This window comes from Amblyomma mixtum, chromosome 4 (genome assembly GCF_055824585.1).
Source record: "Amblyomma mixtum isolate Tamu chromosome 4, ASM5582458v1, whole genome shotgun sequence".
Lineage (NCBI taxonomy): Eukaryota > Metazoa > Arthropoda > Arachnida > Ixodida > Ixodidae > Amblyomma > Amblyomma mixtum.
In genome coordinates, this window is record NC_143015.1 from 127,789,321 (window position 1) to 127,817,309 (window position 27,989).

The 27,989-nt window shown below is 46.1% G+C and overlaps 1 protein-coding gene across 1 annotated transcript in view; it reads right to left on the bottom strand.

The window, feature by feature from the left end:
* Nucleotides 1–27,989, bottom strand: part of LOC149348184 (fatty acid synthase-like) — a 58,234-nt gene that overhangs the window by 776 nt on the left and 29,469 nt on the right. Inside the window, exons 15-24 of the mRNA XM_089541699.1 lie at nucleotides 25,938–27,162; nucleotides 25,336–25,490; nucleotides 22,759–22,968; nucleotides 20,908–21,237; nucleotides 19,721–19,840; nucleotides 17,344–17,699; nucleotides 15,967–16,320; nucleotides 9,986–10,229; nucleotides 6,683–6,925; nucleotides 6,081–6,308 (exon numbers count right to left, since the gene is read on the bottom strand). Of these exons, the coding sequence (XP_089397825.1) occupies nucleotides 6,081–6,308; nucleotides 6,683–6,925; nucleotides 9,986–10,229; nucleotides 15,967–16,320; nucleotides 17,344–17,699; nucleotides 19,721–19,840; nucleotides 20,908–21,237; nucleotides 22,759–22,968; nucleotides 25,336–25,490; nucleotides 25,938–27,162 (3,465 nt within the window). The remainder of the gene's footprint in view (nucleotides 1–6,080; nucleotides 6,309–6,682; nucleotides 6,926–9,985; nucleotides 10,230–15,966; nucleotides 16,321–17,343; nucleotides 17,700–19,720; nucleotides 19,841–20,907; nucleotides 21,238–22,758; nucleotides 22,969–25,335; nucleotides 25,491–25,937; nucleotides 27,163–27,989) is intronic.

Genomic DNA, 27,989 nt, shown 5'->3' on the forward strand with positions numbered 1-27,989 from the left:
GTTTTCATTTTTGCATCGCCCCCCCCTCCCCCCCCCCCCCCAGTATTTAATATCCTCAAACGAGGGCCCTTAAGGGTATTGTAAATAAAAGTAAAATATAACAGTAATACTTAAGACAGTTAAAGATTCAGTATTAGTTAATCAACCTTATAATCAGTAGGTCATGGCTGTATTCTGTCGTACTACACCGGCCGCAATGATGTGCCGGAAAAAAGTGCTCTTCGAACTTAAAGTCTATTTTTAAAAATTACGTAAAGCCTCAGGTGAAACACCCTTTATGACAGCTCTAGCGAAGCGCCATGTTGCATGTACTGTTGAAGCGGCTGCATTCATTGGTTGGTTGAAAATTTTAGCATACCACTGCACGTGGGCAGTTTTCTTTGCGTTCTTCTGATGCAGCGACATGTACACAGATATCCAATGTCTACTCACGTTCGTTGTGTTTTATTTTTTTGTTCAAGGCACTTCTCTTATCTGCATAAGCGGAATGCCCTCAGCTGAGCTCTTCTGAACGCTTTTTTGAGTCTCCCCAATATAGGATAGCTATCTGTATATTATAAAATTATTCCGTAAGTTGCATTACTCAAACCATATTTGTCAATAACAATTGGAAAATAGCATATCGCAGTGCCTGGGTCGGGCAATGCAAGAGAGACAGCCGGTTGGAGTCATTATTAGGAATTTTTTTCATACCTGATTAAACTGCTGCTGCAGTTTTACCACAACGTCCATTACTAAGAGGGCAATGAAGATTCTTCCACCTATGGCTGTGGGTCAAATGTTTCATGAACTGATAAATGCCAAGTGTGATGAAATTTTAATCATTAAATGTACCTTGTAGAACTGTGCGGGTACTTCGTTAACAACATCCAAGACATGTAAGCATTCTATATCACGTTCCCCTAATAAGTACCCTGTTGTTCACACCACTTTTCGAAGCGGCTATTGCCGAGAGTCGCTTCTCGTGCTGATTGGGAACACATTTATGTTACGGAAAGCACTACCTCTCAACGTGAACAGGGAAAGGCATGCATTTACTTACCAGAGTGTCCGTGTGCAGCTTGCGTATTCGTCGCTTTTCGGCGCTTCCCCAAAATATTATGCTAATTTAAGGAATTACCTCAAGAACAGTGCTTAATAGATTCCCACTCATTGCAATTTCTTTTTTCTTATTTATTGGCTATGTTCACTGTCTATCGCTTTCGTAACACTTTGCTTGGTCCCCGAGACGCATACAGAGCGCTATGGAACAAACATGACCGCATGTGAGGGTTACTGTCGTGTTAGAGATGGTTGGCTGTGTTTCAGGCGTTTTAGTTTGGAAGGTTGAGTGCCATCACAGTTTGACAAGTAGATGACAACGAGGTTTGGAATTCTTCTTTCACTATTTCGTTTCTCTCTACAGAGGATATGAAGCCGGAGGTAAAGGATGAAAGCCTGACTAAGACTCCTGGTACCAAAGTTAGGCACACAGTGCACAGTGCTCCGATTTGCACTGTGGGCACAGTGTACAGGGCACATTGCTCGGGTAACCTGATTTCGGTTACACAGAACCAAGCACAAATCGCTTACGCCCAGTGTTATCTAGACGGCGCCGTTCGTTCAGCTTGAGGTACGACGTACAACCGGTATAAAAAATGCCCAGGCTTAGCTTGGTTAAGCCAAGAATGCGTTGCATATTGCGCGGTCTTTTTGCGCGAGGTATTCCTTGGCGGCACTCGATTTTCTCAGCAGCTTTTCCTCCGTGACGTATGGATGGATGGATGGATGGATGGATAGGAGCGCCCCATTTGAAACGGGGCGGTTGCAACCGCCACCATACTCAGTCGTCTTTTTTCTTGTATTTTTTTTTCTCTTTTTTCTTTTTTAAATATTTTTTTACGTCGTTTGGTAACGTCACGTCACGTGGTGACGTGACGTTACCAAACGACGTGACGTGACGACACCAAACCACCTGACGTGACGTCACCAAACCACGTGACTCACGTCACGTGGTCTGGTGACTGCCCGGCCGCGCCCAAGGGCTGAACTGAGTGATTGCAATATGCTACGCATAAAACACAGTCATTGGCACCATATTGTTTGAGCTACCTTCCTGTTTATTAGGGAGAGAAGTTGCTTGGTGTCCAATTTTTCATACGAGTTACGGCTTTTCTCACGTCATATTGGGGCAAGGAAATTCGTCTTCCCATTCGCCCATCGATAGGTTCTTTTGATGTCAGTAATTGACATAGTCAACCTCCTCAGCTTTGTCATCTTATTAGCCCGGCAAGCTTTCAGGTGTTGATCTTTCCTGCTAATTTGTTATGAATTGTTTTGTTGGAAAACACTGATTATAAAGAATTATTATTTTTATTATTGAAAGAAATCAGTGTATGGAAGAAGCTATAAACGGCGATAACGTTCCTAACAGAGCATAAAAAAACGGCAATTTAATCGTTGCTTAAGCAATTTCATGAGTTGCTCAAGCACCCGTGCGATAATATACATTTCAACTGAATAGGGCGGGATAGAAAATAATACAATCAATTCAGTTAGATTGTGTATGCTCAGTGAGTACGTAAATTCTCTTCATAGATTATCTACACCATTGTGCAGAAATTATTCCTGGTGATAAAAGTTTTTTTCATCATTTTTCTTGGTGGATGGCTGATAAAGTACTATGAGCTCACCTGCTTATTACCTGGGAGGCTGGCTGTTTTTCAATAAAGCACAGTTGATAGTCCAGTCGGTGTGTGTGCCTCGTCTCTCCTTTGTCCCCGTCTTTTTGGCTGGTTTTTCTTAAGTATGTACCAACTAACCCAGATTTCAACTCTTCTGCGAGTTCATATCGCCTTGACGAGAACTGGCAATGATGACATACAAATTAAATATTGTCATCCGTATACCTCATATAAACTACATACTCAGGTACTCAAGAATTACCAGTATTATTGCCGGACAACTTTGCAATCCTTATTTGTTCATGCTCAGGGCGGCCTGCACGCGGTTTTATCACTTTGGGACGAGAGATCCGGCCACATTTATCTTTAATAGTTGCCCCCATGCCGAGCGTTTCTACACAGTTCGAGGCTATAGAGGCTATTTTGTACGCCATATCTCGAAAGTTCTTTAGGTTTAAACTTACCTGGGCTATCTCGCCGATGCCTAGTCATTCAGTTCTTTTTGGAAGCATCATCCTCCTCATCAGCCTGACTGCACCCAGAGCAGGGCAAAGGCATCTCCCGTGTCTCTCCAATTAACCCCGTGCTTTGCCAGTTGCGGCCACCCTATTTCCACAAATTTCTTATACTCAGCCGCCCACCAAACGCTCTGCCGCCCTCTGCTACGCTTGCCTTCTCTCGGAATCCATTCCTCTACACTTGAAGACAAACAGTTATCTTGCCTTCGCATTACATGCCCTGCCCAAGCCCATTTGGATGTCATTACCCTGCGTTTGTTTCTTTGGTGTCAGCGCTCGTAAGCAAAGCATCTATAGCAAAATAAGAAAGTCACATTCAGTAAAAAAAGGGGGCAGTTTCGCCGCGGCACACCAATCCCACTATCTCGGTTACAGTCTTTGCTTTTACGCATTTAAATCATGCGCCTTTTTCGCGCGAAGGAAAACATGCTTTTCGCCCCTCAGGACAGTTGCTCTTTCGGTGGTCGCTTCAACGTTTCCGGCACAGGAAATGTACGGGGAAAAACCTACACGTGGAAAGCTTATCAGTGCTTCCAAGGGCATTTGCAGCAAAAACATGCTTTCGACAAGCTCACTGCACACTTTGGCCGTAGGTCGCCTATCATACGATTATAAACGACACACGCTGCACATGCAGGCCTGTACTGCACATATTTGTCTATCTCAGAAAAAGGAAACTTTGTCGTACCCTTCACGGATCCCTTTCTAATGTCTGACTCAACGCTTATTGTACAGAAGAAACACACCGACAAAAATTTACGCGTGGCCGCAATGTCAAAAGATGTGGGAGAATCTAGAGCAGAAGACCAACTTTAGCAAGTTTATTGCGCCGTTCGTCATTGGTAAAGCAAGCTTAGCAAACTAAGCAAGGCTCTTTATCAGCAGATGTGATTAACGGCACAATTTTCGTTGCCTCAGCGACGGAAAGGGGCTCCGCATGCTCTTGGGAAAGTGCCATTTCATTGCGTCACTCATTTCATCATCTGTCAAAGCATCCAAGGTATATTTGAAATGGCAGCACTACTTCTATGCAAGAGCTTTGCTCCAAATTATGCCGACGCACAGTGACGCGTGAACACTAAGCGGAAGTTAGTGGGCGGGCCAGGTGACCTGAGTTGGAAGAGGTGTAAAAGCGTGCTTTAAAAATACTAACAAAACAGCAGTCTTAAAACCACAATAAGTTTGCAAAAGCCGAATTCGTGCCTATATGTTTCTAGAATATTTGAGAAAACGTCTCAGCCCGTTGTACTGTTCAATTCCGGCATGATTTGTTACATAGCGTGCGTTTTGAGGTGGCATGGTATGCATATCCCGATGAGGCGTCTCATTCCTTCGGTTAGCTCCGTCAACATATGTAGTGAAATACAGTTTGAACGAAGAGCGCTTCAGGAAACTGTTCATTAATAGGTACTTCTCTAAATGGTTTTCCCCAGGACCCTAGTATGTTAAAAAGCAGAGTGTTTTGATTAAAATAAATTCTGTATACTGCGAAGTTATTTTAAGGAAACATTAAACAATGTGATAGTTCGAACCCTGGAATGCTATCTAATGCGAAAGAAACTACAGAAAAGAGGTGTTAAAGCATCCATTACCGACGGTTTTAAATCAGATCTTTACGGGGACTAGCAATGACATATCCACAATCTTATCAAAGGAATTGGGTGCCATGTTTGATAATGTACTTTGCTTTGTTTTTCTCCCTTGCTTCGATTTCGTTTTCTTTTTTTCTTTTTGCTCTCTCAATCGATGCAGCTTGGCCTGGATATGTGTACCGCCTTCGTCGCATGCTGTTGTGCTGCTGTGTGTGCAAGGAGATGAGGGCTCCTCGAGCTGTTTTTTGCAGCTCATTGCCTGGCTTTCTCGCAACATTCTTTTGTTGAGGAACAAATTTCAGTTTCAACTGGAAAAGATTTTTGGCCAGGTAAATCTGCCATGAATTTTTAAGATAAGGAAAAACAGAGTAAACTGTACTCGAATGCAAATTGTATGGGTGGATTGCACGCTGACGTTTAAAATCACCGGCGATGCTTCTTTTGCTTCCACGTTTTTATTTGCCGGTACGACTGCTTCTTGATGAGTATGCATCAACGCTAGACAAGATGATTTGATGATGGATGCTGATTGTCGCTCTTCAGGAAACAGGATGAAGCCGTGAGCGGTGTTGGGTGCTGGCCGCTCTGCTCCGTCTTCGTCAACCACCTAAGAAAAAGTGCAAAAAATGATAGATAACCATTGCTGTCCGCATTTATTCCAATGTGTTCAAATAGAGAAGATTGTCACTCTCTATTCTAATTATTTTTTGGCTGTGGCATAGTAGCTTTGATGCAAAAGATATCATTTATCGTGGCTAGCACTTACAACAGGAGCTGCGGAACAACTGCCAAAGTCCATCTGCATTGAATTTTTTTTGTAGCGAACTTTTTCGTGGATAAGTTGCTCCTTTATTAACAAATTTCTTAATTATTAAGTTTTCTTAATGGGCCCGAGTACTGTATCTTCATCTTCTACGAGCAGGGGAAGATTTCTTTGCGAAAATTTTATTCGAAAGATGTTGAGCATTTGACAGGAAGTCGTACGTAAAAAGCGCATTAAACAGCCTGTCTGCGAAACATTAAGTTGGAAAATGTTCACGTCTTCAGTGCAACATGTCACATGACATTTCACTCTGTGGACGTTGAAAGCTTTTTGAGAACTATTTATGTCTCATCCCATAACTACTGCTACTCATCGGCGCTGGCAAAAGGCAACCGAAACGTGTACACTCTCCCCGAACAAGTCTTTTGGAGGATAGAGTAGACATCTAGGGTATATTTCGTTCTTCGACAGCTTTGAAGCTATCGTCGCGACGATAGGTGGGAATCTCACGAGTATCCCGCAAATGCGCTAGTGTGACACTCACTGTGAAATGGTGGTCCCGCAGCTGTGATATCCCTTCCTGCCGTGCTCTCCCCAAGAACTCCATCCATCTCCCGAAGCCGAGCGAAGGTAAGATGCCGGATCTCCAACACGGACAAGGTAAGGCCGTAGTCTCTCTCCAATGCACGCCGCACCTCGACGCCCATTAGGGAGTCCATACCCAGCTCGCTGAGGGTCATATTTGGGTTAACGGTCGATGGATCCTTGACGCCTACATCAAAGCAGAGGTGGAGCAGCATTGTGCATATTCGCATGCTAAAATGACGGGAGCGTTAGAAGAAAGGGCATCGGAAACGCTTTCCACATAAATAAAGTTCAATGAAGGATAATACGCCCGGCAAAAGATGTTCTCTCGCTCATATCATGCTTGAAATGAAGAGGTTATACAACACCGGGTGATACATAAATGTTCCAGCTACTAAAACACTGATGTCCATACGCCCTTTCAAATCGTGTTCAATGGCACAGATGCTGTGTTATACAAGATTTACGTTTAAAATAGTGCGAGGTACACTTGAACCGGGACTGGTTCAAAAAGCTAAAGCACATGAATTCCCCGTTCTGAAAGTGCGAGTGGTCACTTACCAAAGATGTGCGCCACGGTGTGCTCAAGATCCCTTTTTTTTGGCACTTTCTCTCCATGCTCCGCGGAGGGTTCCGCCTTGACCAAGCTTGACACAACTGGCTCGCTCTGGTTCAGTAAATGATCCAGCACTTCCATGCAAGAGCTAATTCTTTGCGGGGCGCAGCCATCGAAATCCACGTCCGCGCCCACCAACTCGTGCAGAATGCCCACCTCGCCAATGGGGCCCCATTGAATAGCGAGCCCTGGAAGGAGAATAAAAATGGCATAGCAAAAAAATTAGATCGTAGGTAATTATTGACCAGTCAAAGGAAGCTGTTAATATTGAGAACCTCAACAGTGAGCAGAGATGAGCCTGGTGAGGAGGCGAATTAGAGAGAAATCATCCTGACACTCCGTCCAAAACCTCCTGAGGAGAGAGCTGATATTTTGGGGACGTCTCTGCGTCCTTCTCAGGGTTTACTGGATTGGGCAAGATACCTTTGTGCTTTTAAACTATTGTGTTCCGAAGGTCCGGTCCGAGAAAGGCATCCGGACCGGGAAACAAGGACAGGTCCGGGAAAGGCGTCGCCGTGGTTTCAGTCGCGGTTGTGAGCGTGCGAAGAATGTGTGTTGGCGAGACTGCTTGGTGCGGATTTCATGCCGTATCGAATACCATGTATTTCCGGTTATGGAAGACAGGTTTATGATCAGTTAACATTTGCGAAAGTGTTTTGTATGTGCTAGGACTCTAAAAGATGTCGCTTCAATAGGGTCGGCCTTAGTGCCAATGATACTGGCGTTCTCAAATTCGGTGTGATGTTCTAATGTCTTTGGAAGGATCGTGGATCGTAATGATTTCTTCATCGTGCCTGTGCTGGCGAAGTACTGAGAAGTTTTTATTCGCCGACTTAGGCGGTGGACGTCAGCACAAAGGTTCTTCCAGACGATACCACGCGGTCGTTTTCTTGGTGCACGCGCTTTCGGCCGAAGTATGAAGCGCCGGAGGGTTACCGAAGATTTATCCCTCGGTAGTGTCCTGACTTTATGCTCTCTGGTAACTTCTCGGAACACCTGTCGGATAAGCTTCTTCATGTCACCGTTGAGATTAGAGATTACTAAAGCTGCAAATGGGCCTGGTTGAGTTTCCGTGTTTAACTGAGTTTTTACCTGAGTGTTTAACTGGTTGAGTTTCTGTGCTACTCACGGGAACGAATGGATGTGTGCTTTTTGCGTTCAGTGTTGCTCGTGCCCTTCAGTAGTGCAGTAATTATGTTATAGTTCAGATTAATCAGGACGGCTTCTTCGTGTAGCGTTCGCTCGATCTCTGAGGAGCAGATCGCCTTAGCTCTCCATAGAAAACTGAAGATAGTGGTTGCTAAGTATGATTTTGCATTATATTATCTCCAATTTAGATAGCATTCAATGTGAAGGAGTCTCGTGCTCACAGAGATTAATACCTGATGCCCTGACCACTTCACTCGGACAACAAGAAGCAAGGCCGCCGCATGTTTCTTGTTCCAATGTTACATTGAAGGCCGGATGAATAGAGAAATTGCTCCACGAAGGATTTCTTCGGTATGACAAAGCAACCATCCATGTTCCACAGGAATGCATTGGGCCCATTCATAAACAGCTGAAGTGATCTTCGCTTCCAACGCCTGCATTGTCAAGTTCGCAGCCATCACTGAGACTACCACTCCAGTTGCTGTTATGAATGTTCTCTCAACAATTTTTCTTTAAAATAGCAGTGTGTGCCCTCTACGTAAGCTGCAATTCTTAGCAAACCTTGAGTATGCTAATGCACGTCATTTCGGCAACTCGATCATCCGCTTTGAGCACTGTCCTATCTGTGCGCACTGCCAGGGACACAGGAAGGCTGTTTAATTGGGCAGCAACGTCAAAAACGACCCCAGCATTTTTCGAAATGCAGACTGTAACCTAGACGTCGTCATATAGTCTGCTGCACTGCTCTTTAAACTCAAACCTCGGCGCCTCCATCACTAGCGTCAGGTAGATGAAGCACTCCCAAGATCACTAAAACGGGACCAAACTATTGAAAACGCCAGGTGTCCAGAGGAGCCCTGGGAATATTCTTGCGACTCTCATTTTAGAAAAATGCAGAAAACTATAAGAAACTGTGTTTATTTCTGTATTTCCTACTTCACTTCAAATTACTATCTCCTCTTTTCTGGATGCAAGCCGGCCATTTTCGGTCAGGCACTTTTATAATGTTGCAAGCCCTAGGTTAGTGCGATGAATCACGCCAACGATTGAAGGAAATATAATCAGAGGTCGGCAGGAATCATAGCCCAAGCCTTTTAAAAAGAGGCATCAAAGCCCAAGCCTTTTAAAGAGAGGCAACTGAAAAGCGTCTGTGCCAGTGCAGACCTTTAACTAATTCCCATTGTAAGCTCAATTTAGAAGCTAATGTCATTTCCACCGAAGTTTAAGCGTAAAAAGCTATAAGTTACTTTTCTCTCGTGAAATACCAAAGAATGCTCATGTCCCAGATTGTCTTGCTAAGAACCAATTCGAAAGACGATCGTACTAAAGCATGGTGCAGTGCTTTCGTGTCGAGTTACACATGATTCTTCGTGTTTTTTTAAATCAGGGCCACCACACTGAGGAGTGAAAAGAAATTCAGTCGCGTGCTTACATTTGTATTGTTCTGAGAAATCTCTTTTCTGGACAAGCACCACAGTGTCACATGTAACGTAACTCGCACTCAGCTTCCCACGAATAGTAGATGACGGGTTACTCACCACTTTTCACGATTGATGATCAGTGGTCTAAAGAAGAGCCTCAGGGCTGAACAGTGCTTCCTCAAACTGGCCAGCAAAGCAGGCCGTCTTTAGTGTGTAATTAACCTACACAACCTTGTGATATTTTGGCTGGCGGAGAGGCAGAAACACGCTTTAGAATTATCTCCAGGTGATTTCTTCTTTCTTCTTTCTTCCCGCTTTCGAACTAACCTAAGGCCCCCAAACCCATTTCGCGTCTAAAATTTGAAAGGCTGGTGAAGCAACTTGACAAGAAATTTAGAATCACCTGTAAAAGAGGCAAGGAAGTAGTGTTTGTATAGGGAATCACGTGGTCATATATAACTGGTTTGAAGGCCATCTGACACGCTTAGAATTGGTGATGAGACAGATAGTCATAGGAGCCACAATCTGACTGATGACAATGAGTAACGTGACAGGTCAGTCATATGAACGATGGTAACGTCACTGGGGACCGGTTTCTACCTTTGCACAACTAGCCTTTTTAGCTGACCTGCAACTAAGCTCTAGTAGCGCACGAAGTTTCCGAGAGGAGATCCTCACCAGGCAAACCGTGGGCGACTCGTTGTTCACAGATGCGCTCCATCACAGAATTGGCATATGCATAGTTGGTCTGTCCGACGACGCCACGGCCGCACGACATAGACGAGAAGACGACGAAGTGGTCCAGCTCGGGACAGAGCTTGCGTGACAGCTCGTCCAGTAGCCGGGTGCCGTCCACTTTGGGCTTGCACACACGCTCGAACGACTCAGCAGTCTGGTGTTCAAACAAGGCTACGCTTAGAACCTGCAGACAGAGTGACAATTTGAAGCGCTGAATTCAAGTTCTCTTCTTCTTTTCATAGATGTAGAATATCTGGAGGACTTGGAAGAAACGAATTAGGTTAAATCAAAGGAATTCAGAAGAAAATTATCATTATTATAAGGCTCAAAACTGACCTAGAATCTTTGTTATTCCATTGTAGAGCGAATAGCGCTTATAGAGGTAACGACGCAATGACGACACAGTAGACCACAAAGTGTAGCTCGGCTTGACACTTTTCATTTGCTGTCGACCAGATGTACGGACATCAGGGTGAATAACAAGGCAGCAATTAATCACTGAGATCAATACATCTACAAAAACAACATCTACAAGCGGAGTGCAGCCATACGGCTCCAAAACAGTTATACAGCTGATGCATAAGTGTCAGAGTAGACTCACAATTCGTCCTTGCCCAGGGTACTAACCCGAGACTACTGCTTATCTGGGGCACTCACTCTACCAACTCAACCTACAAGGAACGGTAACAGGTAGCGGGGCGAGGCCGAATTGACCAATTCGAAGCGGAAGTGATGTGGTTTGTGGTTTGTGGAAGTGATGTGGTGATGTGGTTTGTAGCCGTATGCCAGCGCTTCGGTGGATACTAATGAGTAACTGCTCTCTTAGCGCAAATTTAGGCCACCTTTGGGGATTTTCATACATAACATATAACTAACAGAGCCCCCGTTTCGGGTTCTTGATCAATTAGGCCTGCGCCCTGCTACCTGGCAGCGTTTGTGGTTACCTCGGAAGGTACAGCGACTGCTCCGTATAAGGTATCAGAACGCGGAGCGGAACAATCTTTGATTCAGCGGCGGGGCGTGTGCGAATGCTGCATATCTTTGCTTTGTAGCCGTGTGGCTGCGCTTGGGTGGAGGCTAATGTGAAATGGGTCGCTAACTACATATCTTCTCCACCTTGGGAGATTGCCCTAAAACACACTAGAGGTAAACCATATATCATCGTGATAAACTCATATAGTTCAGAGTGGTAAATAAGAATAGTGCAAAACATATATAATCAACAACATATTAGGCCCTAAAAATTTTCTTTAAAAGCAGCGTTTAATATAGTATGGTTAGGTTGGTATGGCTCCGCTCACCATAATGGACTAGGGACTAGATAGTCTGGCGAGGATCGATCTCGTTTGAAGTAGCTATGTACGAGGCAAACTACAGCACTTAGTCGTGGACCCTTACAGAATATAACAGGCGCAGTCGGTATTTATATAGAGGCGACGTTTGATTTTTAACAAAACGCGAGAGTAGGCGCAGATGTGTGGCACGTAGTGTTTGGCGTGCTAAGGCCATCCCTTGGTCACTGCAGAAGAATTTGCAAGATTTTGAAGGCGGAATGCTGGAGGCAGGAGAGACTCTTTGAGGACTGGCTGAGAGTGTTGTGCCTTCAATGGAAAGGACTCGGGGCATCAGGCATGCAACTGTGGCTGAATTACCGCAACCTTACGAGAGCGTCGGCCGAATTCCTGTGGAGTACCCTGCGACCACACCTACCGAGGAAGGAGACAAGAAAGGGCCTTGGCATCGTGCCGGTTTCCTACCTCGGTGGTGCCTCCCTCCGAGATGAAGTAGAGAGTGTACTACAGCATGGACCAAAATTCTCCCTTCAGCCTACAGCGGACAAGCTCGAACTGCTAGCGGCGGTGCACAAGGTGGCAGATAAGGCACCCACAGAGGAACGATCCCGGTGTCTTTTTGAAGGGGTGACAGCTTGAGCAGGAACTTCAAAAAGTGTTCTGGTGGTTGGACGGTTTTGCGTCATGTCACCGACCACTTTCGTGAAAACAACCTTTCTCTGCACGTGGCAAAAAATGGCTGAGGCTTAGCTAAGGTTAAGCCTAGTCAGATGCGAAGCATATTGATGGCTAGGCTTGGTAATACATGGCTTTCCTTGGTTGACGTTCATCCCGCTGTTCATCGGTCTCTGTGGCACGCTGAAGCTTTCGCTTCTCGTTCAAATCAGCCCTGCTTCTAGGCGGTATCCCAACACCTGGCCGCCTCGTAAGTGCCTGGAGAGCGAGGCAAGCTGAGCTTTATACCGCTGCTGTAGCGTCACGTGGTCAGCTGCAGCGCCTCTGATGTGGAGCCTCCACCGCCGCGGCCGACCGCGCGAGCCGGCAGCCCAACTCTCCTCTGCTGTGACGTCATGTTGTCACGTGGTCAGCTGCAGCGCCTCTGATGTGGAGCCTACACCGCCGCGGCCGACCGCGCGAGCCGGCAGCCCATCTCTCCTCTGCTGTGACGTCTTGTTGTCACGTGGTGTCACGTGGTCACGCTAAAGGTCAGTGGCAGCTCCACCGCCGCGCTCGACGGGCCGTAGTGTAGCTCTAGTAATATGCTTCGCATAACAAAGAAGCAGGGTTCACTGTCCTTCCTCGAGCGCTCTTCGACGAAAAAGCCAGAGAGGCCGTCAACAAGAACTTCAAGAAAACTAATCTTCTGCCGTCCAAGGTGAAGCAACCCGCCGTCTCTCTCTTGGGTGAGCTGAATCTGCAGACCCTCGCAACTAAGGATTCTAAATGCAAACCTGAGGGATTAACCATCTTTTTTACCGCCAAAACCCACAAAGACTTTTGTTCGTTCAGGGCGATTGTAACGGAGCGGGACAGTTGGCTGCTGCTCGTCAGCAAGTTTTTGCAGTCCCATCTGAGTCAACTTAAACCAGAAGATCCGTTCAAAGTTTCCAGCTCTAATTGTGTCGTTGACATTCTCAAGCAACGTGCTCCAAGGGCCAATTCTGCCTTTTCGGCGGATGTGGAGGAACTTTTTGATTCAGTTCCGCACGGTGATCTTTTCGTTGCTGTAAGAGAGTTGATAGAACAGTCGGGTGCTGTTGCCTTTCGGAACACTTGTGGTGTCTCCATTGAATCTTTTCTAGAGCTTCTAAAATTTTACCTTGAGTCGACTATTGTCAAGTTTGAAAACGGATTTTATGTACAGAGAAAAGGAATATGCATTGGGTCCTGTGTTGCCCCTGTTCTTTCTGAGATATTCCTTGCTAAGTTTGACCGCCAGCTTGCGCTCAATTTAACACATGGTTGCGTCGTGAAAGTTTTGAGATATGTAGATGATTTTTTGGTTATTTTAAAGATATTCCAAGCAGACGTTCTTGAAGATATAGCCGGAGACATTCTGCCTGTTTTTTCTAGCGTGTCTAATTCCCTCCATTTCACCTCTGAGTTGCCATCTTTGCAGTGCATTCAATTTTTTGGATTTAAGGCTATCTTTTGATAACAAAGAGCACATTTTTTGGCAGTATCTCCGCGGTGTAAGAAGGCTCCATTGCCCTTCAATTCCTGCAATTCAAAACTTGTAAAACGCGGTCTTGTGGTTTCCCTATTTAAATCCGTCCTTCTAAAGTCTTGCGAGCACAAAGTTAACGATAGTTTTACAACTCAAACAAGAGCGTCTTCGCATGGCCGGCTACAAGTCATCCCTGATGGTGCGAGCCGCGGAATCATTATTCAAAAAGTTGAAGAACCCAGGCAGAGCGGCCACATCACAGGAACCTTCAAGAGAAAAGAAATTTAAGGTTGTTCCATACATACACAAGGTTTCACACAACCTTAAAAAGGTGTCTACGAAGCATGGTGTCAGCATGGTTTTTACGGCACCTATAAACTGTCAACACTATGCCCGATGGTTGGCAGGGTGCAGTCAGAAAGAATAGTCTGCGGCAAAACACATCAAAATCCTTTCATCCATGTGCAGTAGGCGTGATCTACAAAATTAAGTTCACCTGTGGTCAGTTTTATGTTGGACAAACCGGCAGGTGCATAAAAGACAGGCTAAGAGAACACTCAAACTCTCTCAAGAACAACACTGGGGAGCACCTCCCGGCGAACTGCAAAGAATGTGGCTGTTTCCCGTTCTTCAGCGGTAGAGTTATTTTAGGCCGCAGAAAAGACAAGCTTCAAAGAGAAATTTTTGAAGCAGCAGTCATCCTTCATTCGGGGACAAACACATGCGTGAGTAATCCATCAGTGATGCTTCTCAACAGAGAATTAGAATTCCTATCAGAATGATTAGATTTGGGGCATGACGATGTTCTCGTGCGTCACACGTGCCATGGGTGCTGATCATTTTGTGCCTAATGCTGTCTTCACTGCACGTTATCTTTTTCTTTTGTCGTTGATGAACGCAAAGCATATATTCGTTGACGCGGGTTTCAATAAAATCAGTTGTTAGTTGGCGCTCTGTGGTGTTATTCTACGTTTTGTCCTTGTCTGCCGCGCCGAAGCATATCTTGAAACACGTAGTACGCGCTCGTGGGATGGTGGGCAATAGGATTCCGCTAGTCCTCAGCACTTGCAGCAACCTGTAGGAAGGGCACACTAATGGGTACTTCCATTAATAAAATCAAGAGCAATGGCTAGAGGGTGGGACCTCCAAAGTGACAAGATGTTCGACAAAGACAGCTGTAGGGAACCGTGCCGACAAGACTCTTACCATTACTGACTAGCGCAACTTGTAATCACTGATGATATCGCGCATTACGTTCAGAAAAAATCGAACACTAACTTTTTGCAGGTAGTCTAAAGCGCAACATTCGCCGCAGTGGTAATTCTACATGACCGCATGATGCATTGAAACGCTTCCGCTACATAAGTTGAGTTGGAGTTTCTGAGTTTGCATGCAGATCCTACTCGCTTCGGTGGGCATGGTGCCCACGACATAACATAAGTTTTCAAAGAAGTGTCAGTTTTTTCTGCTGGCCGACTTTGCACGCAGCTGTTCAACAGCCTAGCAAGGGAACAGCAGTTCGCAATTGGTACCGAGGTGCTGGAAGTAGTAAGAGAATGTCTCTACTTAGGGCACGTAGTGACCGCAGATCCGGATCATGAGTGGGAAATAACTAGACGAATAAAAATGGGGTGGAGCGCATATGGCAGGTTCTCTCAGATTATGAATGGTAGCTTACCAATATCCCTGAAGAGAAGAGTATACAACAGCTGTATTAACCGGTACTCACCTCTGGGGCAGAAACGTGGAGGCTAACAAAGAGGGTTCAGCTTAAGTTAAGAACAAAGCAGCGAGCTATGGAAAGGAAAATGATAGGTGTAACGTTAAGAGATCGGAAGAGGGCGGAGTGGGTGTGGGAACAAACGCGGGTTAATGACATCTTAGTTGAAATCAAGAAGAAGAAATGGGCTTGGGCAGGGCATGTAATGCGAAGGCAAGATAACCCCTGGTCCTTAAGGGTAACGGGGTGGATTCCAAGAGAAAGCAAACGCAGCAGGGGACGGCAGAAAGTTAGGTGGCGGATGAGATTAAGAAGTTTGCGCGGATACAGTGGCGGCACCTGACAAAGGACGGGGTTAATTGGAGAGACATGGGAGAGGCCTTTGCCCTGCAGTGGGTGTAGTCAGGCTGATGATGATGATGATGTTATAACACCGAGTTCGTGTTATTCGACAGGCATCCGTCCCTTTTTCATCGGAAGTACTCGGCAGGCGCTCTAGGCCGCAGAAGTGTTTTCCACCAAGACACCCTGACGGAAATTTTGAAGACCCGCTACAGCTATCATTACGCAATTAAGAGCAATTTAGTATATTGATTTTGCAGTCACATAGCTAAGACTTCAAAATATCATAGAACGAGGTTTTCTCTGGAGAAAAACATCGGCCACTAATTGTTCACCCCGTCTGCTATTTACTTTTGTGCTCTTGAACATTGCGATTAGTAAAACGCATGTTTATGATTACCATAGCGAGGTTGAAGATGCCGCCAACGGGTCCCATGTCCGAGGCCATTCTGATTATCTGGCAAGCTTCTTCGTCGGACGTGACGTCCGCTTTGACCACGAGGACCTCAGCCCCATCCTTCTCCCACCGACGAAGACAGAGCTTCTGGTAGCCATTCCGCACTCCCGATCGGGAGCTGAGGACGAGCCTTCGGCATCCGCGTCCCACCATCCAGTCGGCGAGCTCCAAGCCCAGGCCGCCCAGACCTCCAGCGATGACGTAAGACTTGTGCTCGTAGAAGTAAGCGCGTGCCACGGCCTCCACAGTGAGAGGAGAAGCGAGACACGTCAAGCGCGTGCTCTCTTCTCTCCAAATCTGCGTCCAAAAGGAGTTTCTAGCATCGAATGCCCTGTCAGCGAAAAGACTTCAGTTTGAATTTGCAGCCTTCAGACACTCGCTGCAAGCAGCGACCTTAATATATGCGCACAGAAAGTAGCAGGAGACCTGTAAGAGAGGTCACTCAAGAATCATTGAAAGGTTTTGAATGATAACTGTAATGAATGGTGACACTGGTATTGACGAACCACGCAAATATGTTCAAGGTGTGATTATTTGCCGCATAGCTGTTTTTGCTCATTTCTTCTTCCCGTTAAGACTAAAATAGCCGAATCATACAGAAGATAATATAACCAGTCCTCCGTCTATCATGTTCTCTTGAGCCTTGCTGGAAACATATTTTCTTATAATTTCTTTGAATATTAGCAATATATATTTATTTATTTATTTAATTTATGTCTTCATCCTAATCTTTTGTTAGTCTTTGTGCGTATTGACACATTGTGCTTCTAAACCACATGCAAATATGTTGCCATGGGTGATGCAGGTATATCCAAAAATTATAACTTGCACCACAACCCACCAGCGGGAATGTAGGGAATGTTCCTTCTGCGTGCAAAAGCTGGCGTTCATTAGGTGTCGTCTGGGCGGTGCGCATCCTCGCGCCAAGAATTTAAAGATTGCAGTCCAAAATAACATATTATCTAATTTCCGTGATTACGGCTGACATACCACTTCCTCATTTGATTTCAGCACTTATAACTGCTTCTACTGCTTGCAGTATTTAGAACGAGTTTATAAATATACATCGGATACGCAATGGCGAATCTTGAATTCAGCCGTTCAAAGACACCCCCGTTCCGTCGACAGGAGCTAGGTGCAAGAAAAAAAAAACATTTCAGAATCAAGGAGCGGATGCATGAGAACTGTTCCAGGTATCGACTGTTTGGATTTCTATATCAGAATAAACAAACAAGGCAAAGTTTCATTCAAGATCTTCAAAAACAAAATTACAGAACACAGCCATGCATTTCGTGAAAAGAAAACAAAAATGAGGCTTACTTCAATTAAAACTTTTCCCATATGCTTGCCGGAAGCCATGAAGCGGAAGGCTTCTTCGGCTTGGTCTCGGGTGAACCGTTTTGTGAGAAGTGGCTGCGCAGCGCCAGAGGTGATCCCCTCTCGGACGAGTGCTCGGACGCGACGCTTGTCCTGCTCGGTGGACGGATCGCTGCTGTGTAGCCTCTCTAGAACGATGCTGTGGAAGGAGATGCCTCTGGTGAACAAGGACTTTCCCAACGAAAGATCCTTGGACAGGTCGAACTTGCCGATCTCCAGGAAGCGGCCGTGATATGCCAGGCACCGCACGCTAGCCTGCAGCTTTTCTTCGGACAGCGAGTTGAGCACCAGATCTACGCCTGTTGTGAGTGTAAAATGAAAACAGATTATGAGCTCAAATTGCAATAGTTTCAAGTGGTGGTAAAATTGCGCTGCTTTCCCCGGCCCGCCCATGAACCAAAATCAAAGCAACAGAAGTTGTCAACTGGACGTGTCACGTGCGCCCTCACAGTTACCATAGCGTGCAGCGATGCAGATTTTTACAGTTTGAGTTCAATAGCACCTATACATCACACATAAACAACTGCACTCGTACGTCAATCAGTGACTTCAAAGACAAAAAAAAATGGAAACAGAATTCTCCGCTTCTTGATCAGATGTTCAATCGTAGATAGTTGAAAGGGCGCTTTGGATAACCCCACCGAGCTTTACCCTGTGAGCTGCATCTACGGCGGCCACCAAAATTGGAGCGAAACTCCGTAGCCGATATCAGGAGTAGTTCATACACGTGTCACACCCCATTTTCATAGTTTCAGACCGCCCTCGCCACACCCTCGATCAACTCGCCACCCACGGGACCCACCGCAGCAGGCGCAAACATTTCTTCGCAGATTAGCGAAAGCAAGTGTTGGTAAGGGACGGCCTAGTTCTCCGCAATTAGGTGAACACCGCGTACACCGGTCCCGTGCAACACCTTTGGCGCTACCTTAATCGGCATTACGTGGGGCGTGGGGTCGTACAAAAATTCAGGGGGGGGGGGGGGGGGGGGGGGGGCGCTATGTTGACCTAAAGTGCGGTAAGGCGAAAGCCTTAAGCGCGGTGTTGCTGCTTGTGTCACTGATGTGTGGTTAAGATGTTAAGCTTCGCCTCTAAGAGTGGAACACGACAGCGTCCTGCAACGATGCCAGAGAGTCCACAGAACGCTACCGCCCGTACGGCTCTACACCTTGTTTGTTGGTAAATTGGTTTTTCAAGAAAGGAAAGGTGTCTGTCTCGCATATCTCGGGGGACACCTGAACCTCCCATAAGGGAAGGGTGGAAGATGGGAGTAAAAGGAAGACACCGTATTCACTAGACGCGCCTTTGTTTATTCCAAACCATCGAGCTGGCATGGCGGAGTGGTTAGCGGGCTCGTCTCGCGTTCCGGAGGTCCTGGTTCGATTCCCCAAACCGGCCAATTTCCTACTCGGTTTTATTTATTTATTTTACTTGGAGCATCACTATACCATCCCTTTAATTGGTGGCATGGTTACTAGCCGAAGTACAATTGACCCAGTTTGAAATTCGCGCAAACGTGAAGTCACGACCATTTCGACCAATTGAAAAGCATGACATTTCTGTCGACAACTCCTGCTTACAACGATGAGGCATTAGAGGCTTCCGCCTTAAAATACGCCACGAAACGCCTTCAAAAGCCTCTGAATAGCACTTCCTCAAATAAGTCGATAGAATGCCGTCCTGGACGTCTGCTGTAGCACTACTTCCTTTGTGATACCGCCTCAAGCTGCAACGTGGCACATCGGTGACGCTGCAGGAGGACTGCAGATGCAATAAAGGCAGAGCGGAGCGATTGGAACCTGCATGTATGTGACAGGCCAGATGCACACACGTGCGATGGTAGGAACTTAGTATTAAAGCTCTCGGAACGCTGCCCGCAAGCACGGTAGAAAAGATCCTCAAGTTATGCACATCTGTCGTACCTTAACGCACGCGTTGCACCCCTCCCAAAGCACAAATACAACCGCTCCGCTCAAGCATTTCAGCAGCATTTCAGACAAATGCTCCACTTGTAAAAGCCCACTGTAGACCAACTAGTGCTAGTCATCCCGAATTCTACGAGTGTAATCGCGATTTTAATTACAACCTTACAACTTTCACTTCGGCACTTTTTATACGTTTCTTAGTGAGGTGAAGGCGCTTTCTTTTCTTTCTTTTGAGGCTAGGGTCCCAAGCTTGCCCGGTCTCTCGCCTTTTTTCACAATGTCTGGGCGAAGTCCTCCGTTTCGATCCCTCTTGGTGTAGTTAAATGGGACCGTATGATAATGCAGTATATAACTTTGAAATTGTTTCTGTCTAAATGATACCCCACCACCAGTCTTACCTCTACCGTTGGTTTGGCGGAGCACGAGTTCTTCAAAAGAACAGTCTCGGGAGCTTGCGATGTTCCCATCCAGGAGCTGCTCAAAGCGCCGCTTTAGGAATTCTGTTTCCTCTTGAGAGCCTATAAGTGATTATAAGGTGAGCATTGTGCGCGTACTGAACTGTAACATTTCCATTAGGCGATGAAATTCACAATTCTTATATCAAAATGAACGTGGCAAATGTTTGCTTCTTCGGCAGCACACTACGAGAGCGATTTTTGAAAGCAGCCTACGAGGATGTCTAGGCATTATTTGGAGAGCGAATCCCTGAGGATAGGCTGTACAGCTGTTAATTCCGATATGCAGATTATTTTTTATTTAGTCTCAGCATTATTAACTTTATGCCAGCAGGAAAAAAGAGCGTCAATTTCGTGGTCGAATATTTCTGGCGAAAACCTGCTTTTGTTCTGCGGAACAAATATAAGAAAAGCAAAAGAGACCACTGCCTCAGATTTTCCTGACAACAGAACACTGACGGCGTCATGTTCAGTGCACTTTTACCTAAGGCTACCTTCGTATCATTCCTAATGTCAACGCACGTCACAAATATGCTATGTCGAGAGCCCCACGACCAAGCCTAGCTACTCTCACTATCCGCTCGCCTTTGTCTTTTGCAGAAGGACTCCAGTAAGTCCTCTTCACAAGTAGTCCGAGGTTGAAATGAAGCAGTAACAAAGCGCCAACTTAAAGCGGAAAATCCAATTCATTTATTTTCTTTTCGTGTAAGGAGGGAGAAGCCACAAACAACTAGCGTTAGAGGTAGCTTGACGAGGCGGCTGCCCCTGAAAGTGATGACCGAAGCTGCAGTCTCCACGCCAAGTTCACAAAAAGTTAAACGCATAAAATAACGTATTTTGCATAGAGAACGCATCTAATTGGACTGTGCACAGAAGAAGCACAACGAAGGAATTCTATGTTTCCGGCTGGCAGAGACCGCTGAGGATTGCGTGTTTGGAGCGTTCTAATTGACGTCCTAATATTTGACAATGAACGCAATGAACCTCTGATGAATGAACCTCCCTTCTTGACATAGCAGCTTGCGCGAGAGCTTCCCACTTCGCCAACGACAGAGAAAGCGCCGAAAAGAGGCCCCTTAATTAGGTATTGTTGACATACATAAATAAAACTGCTCAGTGTAGGTACCTACCAACGGTGGTGAATACGTTGCATCCCATAGAGAGGGCTATGGAGATGGCCGCCTGCCCGACGTCGGCGCTGCCGGAGTGGACCAGGAGCGATTCTCCAGGCTGCATGTTCCCTCTTACTAGGAGGGCGTAGTAAGCAGTGGAGTATGCCACGGGGACCGTAGATGCCTCCTCTAATGACCAGGCATCTGGGACCTCCCACAGCAACTCTGGATCCACAACGACTGCTGTAGCAATGCCCTGAGACGGCACCAGTCCCATGACCCGGCGTCCTTGAGCGTCACGGCCAGAGAACTCTAGGCCAAGCAGGCACTCGGAAGTCACCACAGCGTCTACGCGTTGCGGGTAGAGAGCTGTCTTTTAGTTATCTCTTGGGTAAACTTACTACCAAAGCTCTGTATTTTACGGACCCTTCACTTTGTTACAGTCACCTTCCTGGCGACCTGCTCCCAATGTTAAGGCATCTTCCTAGCTTCTACCTTGAACTCTATAATATTGCAGATCTGTCACTTCCAAATACTTTTTAAAGCTCACTGAAATTAAGTACAAATTGATCGTCTCTGCCCACCCAGCTTCGCGCAGTAAAAATAGTCACGATTGCCGAGCAGCAAGAGGGTAATATATCATTGCGAAGTTCTTTGGAAGAACCTACTATGGACTGCACACAATATTAGCATTCACAATCTATTTACAGCACACTTAAAATAAATTAGTTTTGAATCACACTTCCCTTTAGTTAACGAGCAGCCCGGTCGTACGCAGCTGCGGGTTGCGCAAACTGCGCTGCTCTGATTTCATTCTTGAAATTTCTCTAAATCATGAGCTGCAAAATATTTATCCACATCTGAAATGTACTCAGTCATGTTTATATCTCCAGCAAAGGAATCTTATCACCAGATTGGCACACTTTCTGAAACAACAGTTTTTCACACTTTTAGCACTACTTAAGAGGCCCCATGTTGGAATTCCTTGCCTCCCCACCACGCATAGAGGTATCTAAATCGCAGCATTAGCGAAGAGCCACAAAGGCAAAGGGCTCTGAAAGCTTTTTTTCGGCTTTTATTTTCCTCTTGATTTCCTTAAGGAAACTTTCGCTAAAGCAATTGCTGCAAGAAACTGCGCTGAAGCATCTCTTTTTCGTATCAAAGGAAGACAATGGTCAGTAATGTTTCGTCGGATAAAGTATTAGACCTTCGAGATACACCGAGAAGTCATGTTGAAATTGGTTACGCGAAAGCTGTGTTGCGTTACGCATGTGTCGTGTCGGTAGGATAAGTTGCTTTCGAATTTAGTTGTGTTTCTGAAGTCGCTAATTTTGCATCACACTGGTTGAGGCTTAGAGCTCACAAAGAGTGCTAGTTTCGAAATATCGATATCTTTTCTCGAGCGCCTAAGATGTTTGTTCTGCAAATACAAATATTTTCTTGTAACTAGAGAGAAACTTGTGCTCCCTCTGCTTGTACAAATTACTTCATCTGATTGTTCGTAACGACGTTATCAGAGCAGATGACCAGAGGCATCTAAATTTAGAAGTTCTTTGTTTTGCATCAGAAATCGTGCAACGAAGACCGATGAGGCGTTCTTCCACGCGGCTCCAGTGTCCCAACAGTGGATCCCTCACAGCGGTAACTTTGCCTATAAAACTCCGTCTGGGTATTCAAGACATCATTCAGTGCGCCGACGTAGTATTTTATCTAGCTCTCTATGAGGCGATCGCACTCAGTTTCTTTGAAAACCATGCACCATCTAAGCATAAATTTAATTAAGGCACGAGCGGTCCAATCAGCTGCCTCCCTTCGCAACGTACCGCATAAGAAAGTAATTACCATTCTGGTCGCACTGAAGATACTCACCGGTCAGAGCACTGGGAGGAAGCTTCCCGGTGGCAATCATGACGTCCCGAAAGTTCAGCGCGGAGTAATACACGCTGCACAGCAGTTTTCCAGAACTATTCGAAGGCAAGCCGTAACGCAGTGGAGACTCGCACCACTGCAGGAGTGGGATATCGCCTTGAAACTGCACGTTGAGGAACGCATGCTCCGTCATCCTCTTTGGTGCGCCACCTGCGGTAATAGTGTTTAAAATGCTCCACAGCTCAAGACCGTTTTCTGCCCGGCTGAGTGGGGCGAAAAGTATGTAAATGTGAGACACAGTATCATATAGCAGTGGTCCCACGGCACATCTGTTTGAGCCCCATAGTTCTTGTGCAAACTTCCCGCGGCAAAAGTGGCCCAGACAGCAAGGAAGAAAACAAGGCGTGGCCTAGTAGTCTCAGCACCAGTCTTCCATAATGTAAAGTGGCGGGTTCTGTGCCCAGTTCAGCCAGGTAATCACCGGCTTTCCTTGCGGAATAAGCATAAGCCTTGAATGAAAAACGTCTTGTTAAAATGTGTCTGGTCGGGGTGGTGCAGAAAAAAAAATTGGCAGTGGTTTAGCTCTGGTTAAACCTGGAGGATTGCGAAGGCAACGAGACGAGAGAGAGGGGCGATGGAGAGCGTGCGGCAGCGGCGGCGGCCCCGGCACACTAGCTATGCGCCGCTACTGCGCACGCGCAACTGGCGAGCGCGGCGGCGGCACCTCTGAGTCACCGGCGCAGCGACAGCGGCGGCGAGCCAGTTGTGCGCCGCGTGACGCCACTTCTCCTCGCGCATGCGCCGTATGGCCTTTCGTCAGCTCCTCAGAATGGCTCCGTGACTCGCGTAGTGTTGTTTCCCAACAAAAAAAGAGAGAAGAAACTGCAACCAAATTCTTGTTAAACGACGCTTTGGAATCCACTCTACTTTTTATATCAGGATGTCGCTGCGAGCGAAGTGAATCCAGGTGTTTCAAACAGCTCCACCTCGCCGCAGTCGCACCGAGATGAATGAACCAAGCAGATTTCGGCACGCCATGTTTTCTGAAAAATTTTGTGTCCGTCTTTCTGTCTGGAATATTTAGTGGAATTCTTTGTCCTTCGTATCCAAATTCTGAGAGAAATGGGTATCTGTACCTTGCTCGTGCAGGCCATACATAATATTCAAGACGCTATTCAGCTAAGCTATCTTTGTGCTATTAAATTGTGGCCACCATCGTCCTCGCCTCTTGGAGCCTGTGCGGTTCTAATGAGGTTTATATGAATTTATGGTTTCCCCAGAGCAATGGGCCTCATTTGTTTTCTGTCAGCTTTAAGGCATGTTCGTTTATTCGCGCATCGTGCGTCGGTTCTCGGCAAGCCAGTTTGTTTCGCATGACGCTTTATCACTTTCACCCGCAGCAGCCTGGTAGGCTGTCTAGCAGGCAATCTTTCCGTATGTTAATTTATCCATTTCATACTTTCCTGTACTTCACCCCGCATAAAACTTCCGTCGGCGGAGCTCTTCTTAGATAGTTCCTTCTTTCAGTAACCAGCGCTTACTTCACTAAGTAGCAGGACTGTTGGTTTTTGCAAACCGATATCCATGAGCAGGGTCTTTGGTTCGCTTTTCTGCAGCGTATATTCTCCCACACACGCTATCGCTACAGATGTCTAGCGAGAGTCCTAATAGCGCAAAAAATTCGCTAAGAAAAGGAAGTTTGCGCAACATGCCTGTACGGCTTGTGCACGGCGAAAGCTGTGCAGGTTGTGTGTGCTCTCTTATCTATTCTATAATTATACCCGGACACACAGTAAATAGACGAATCGCGTACAATGACACTAAAACACCCAAGACTTTCCTTTAGGAAGCAAAGTTTATAGGGCAGAAGATACGGGCTAGTCGTACTGCTGAAGGCGTTACGATTCTTCTTGCTATACCATATCCTCCTTCACTATTCAAGCGGAGCTTGGGAAAATGTGCATTATGTAGCGCTCCTAACTTTAAGCATTGCGTTTTGATTTAGCACCTGCAAGAGACCCGTAATAATGCTCGGTTAAGGGCATGCAGTATTGTGCGAGACTTAAAGCAACTGAGGTGCTTGTGTATGCACTTCTATCCGCAAGCCCATGATGATTTCTTATTCTGTTTCAGGATGTAGCTTGTCTTTTATTTGTACTATCTCGATAGAAAGAAACGTGAACAACAAGGCGCCGAGGCGCTACGTTGTTCGAATTTCTTTTCAGCGCACTTTTCCCAGTGTGGCCAGCAAAAGACGTTATAGTCGTTCGAGGATGCATCACGGACGTGTCTGGAGTCTTTTTGTTACCACCAAAGCAAAAGCGTGATGAACAGAAATGCGAACAGCTGAGTACCTAGACTCCACTCTGTTCGCATTTCTTTCTATCGCTCGTGTACATTTGAATTGCTTCCTGGAGCCAAGTATATTAGCACAGCTTTTTTCGTCTAGGCACTCCGCTGCTCTACCTGTTGCTATAGTGTGTTTCTATCTAGTAAGATATGTTCAAAACGTAAGATATGTTCAAAACGTTCCTTTCTTTTGCCGATAGCAAAAGAAAGGAACCACGCCCCACTCACGTGAACCAATCGTCAGGTGCCGAAAAGAACCCCATCGTCCGTTGCGCTGCACGTTCACCAAGAGGTCTTGCTCTAGGAAACTTTTGTACGTCTGGTCAATCAGCTCTGCAGCAGTAGCCTCTTGTGACTCCTTCAGGCTTGCGTCGAAGTTGCACCTGACTCTGAAGAGAAGAAACCCGAGGTCTACTATTTATAAGAATCTTGTACATTGCCCGTCATCTTAAACAATTAGTGAACCATGGTGCAGTCACAGGTTATTACAGTGATCACCATCCATGTCAAAGCATTTTGTACACTTCACACAGTTTTAGGTCCAGCAATTTAGGGATTTCGAACAAAAAGGAGGTCTTCTGAACAGCAAACCACATATTAATGGTAATGAGGCGGAAAATTCATTTTAAAGGAAGATATTTAATATGGAAGTGCAGGTGCAAAAAACTAGTACCAATTTACAAGTGCCTCTTGATCAGACAGTATTATTTCGTATTTTATCGTCGCATAACAATAGCAAGGTCAAAGCTGAATTCTCCATGATACTTATTTTGGTCGCTGAAATAATGATAGCAAAACTTAAGCCCACCACTAAGTTTTATGAGTCTTACCTGACATGTCTTGTAGCTGCCTCCTGTCGTACGCAATTCATCAAACCAACGACACCACTGATTCCGCTGTCCTTTCCAACCAAAGACAAGTTCAGGCCTTCAGGCTTCGTTTTTCCCTCTATAAGCTTGGCCTTTAGCGTCTCAACCCACCCGAATGTCTTGTTCTCAACTTCAATTATTTCTTCATGTGTGGTTTCCATGCGGGTGCTCATTTTTCTCAATAACAACAGAGTGGACCACTTGTTGGACTTCACTCCGGCTGACCGAAACCCGTTGCTTCGAAAAACTGACATGGCCGTCTGCATTGTGTGAACTGTGGTTGCAATATTTCCCACTTTCGACAAGAATATTTCTGCCGGAGTCAAGGCTGTACGCAGCAAAATAAGCGCAAATGCCTGCTCGTTGCACTGCCTAGACAACTGTTCAGCCATGGCTTCAAGACACACAGAGGAGGTGGGGGGAGCACGGGCCATGACCAGTTGGGCATCAGGCAGTTCCCTCACAGAGTTTGACGTTGGATCCCACGAATACCTCACGACATCTTCTGGTAACCTCTCTGGCGTCAATTCATTTGGGCATGGGTGTGCCACGGTGTACTCAATCTTCAGCAACAGGTTCGAGAGTGGCAGCAGTTCAGATACCCAGGGCGTTAAGAGAAAATCGCTTTCTGTGAACGCCATTTCAAGAACACGGATCTTCTTTCCCGTCGTGTTTTCTGCAGCGACGTCGAGAAGCGGCCTTAAGGGATCCTCTTCGAGAAGAGCTGTGCAGAGGATGTCTTCATCAAGGTCGTTCTTATGGGTGGTCAGTGCCCACTGCACGGCAGAGGCGAGAGATGAACCGGAATCATTGACTTTCGTCTGAATGGCTAAGAGGGCACGCAGAAGACTGTTGTTCCCATGACTGCTGTTACGGTATTGGTTGAGCATTTCCTCAGTTTCCTCGTGTGAATTGTTGAGTAGTCCCGGGATCTGATACATTTCGTCAGCGCTCCTGTCTAGGATACGCCGGACGACGGTGCTACAGACGCCCACATATTCTTTCAGGCGAGCCTCCCGTTCCTGTATGTTTTCTTCGTCGTCGACGTAAGGAATAAAGCGGTACTCTTCTAGCAAGGGGATTTGTTCCCCTCCTCTTCGCTCTGTGATATTAGCCTGGATGCCTCGAAAAGCAACCCCTCCGGCGCAGCAGCTATTCAAGCATCTGTCGTACACAACGGGTATCCCTGCACAACACAAAACGATTGATTGTAGAGATATACGTAGAAAATTTGTATCGTTATCTTGGCATAAAATTTACTGCACGGAATTCACTTAACTTGAGAGAACCTATTTTGTAATGGTTTATTTTTCAAACAGTTGTTATTCAGTGAAAAAGGTGGAGATAGAAATTTAGAATCAATGAGCATTACGTGACAAGCCATAATATTCAGTAATTAGCGCCAAATTAGTTTCTGATGTGACTTGTTAAGGCGAAAGCCTTTAATGTCTCATCGTTGTAAGCAGCAGTTGTCGACAAAAATGTCACGCTTTTCAGTTGGTCGAAACGGTCGTGACGTCACAGAGCGCGAATTTCAAACGCGGCCAATTGTACTTTGGCTAGTAACCATGCAACCAATTGAAGGGGTCGTATAGTGATGCTCCAAGTAAGTGGGACTGAACTTAGTTAATTGTTTCATTACTCAATTGCCAAATTAACGTTTCTAGTCAGGCCATATAAAGAAATAACATCGAGTAGGAAATTGGTCGAGCTCGGGAATCGAACCGCGGTCTTCGGAGTGCGAGACGAGCATGCTATCCACTCCGCCATGGCAGCTTGATGGTTTGGGAAGAACAAAGGTGCATCTAGTGAATACGGTGTCTTCGCTCACTCCCATCCTCCTCCTTTCCCTTCCGGTGAGGTTTAGGTGTCCACCGAGATATGAGAGACAGATACATTTCCTTTCCTCAAAAACCAATTTACCCACGAGCGAGGCGTAGAACCGAATGTGCGACGGCGTTCTATGGACTCCCTGGAAGCGTTGCAAGACGCTGTCGCGTTCCACACTCAGAG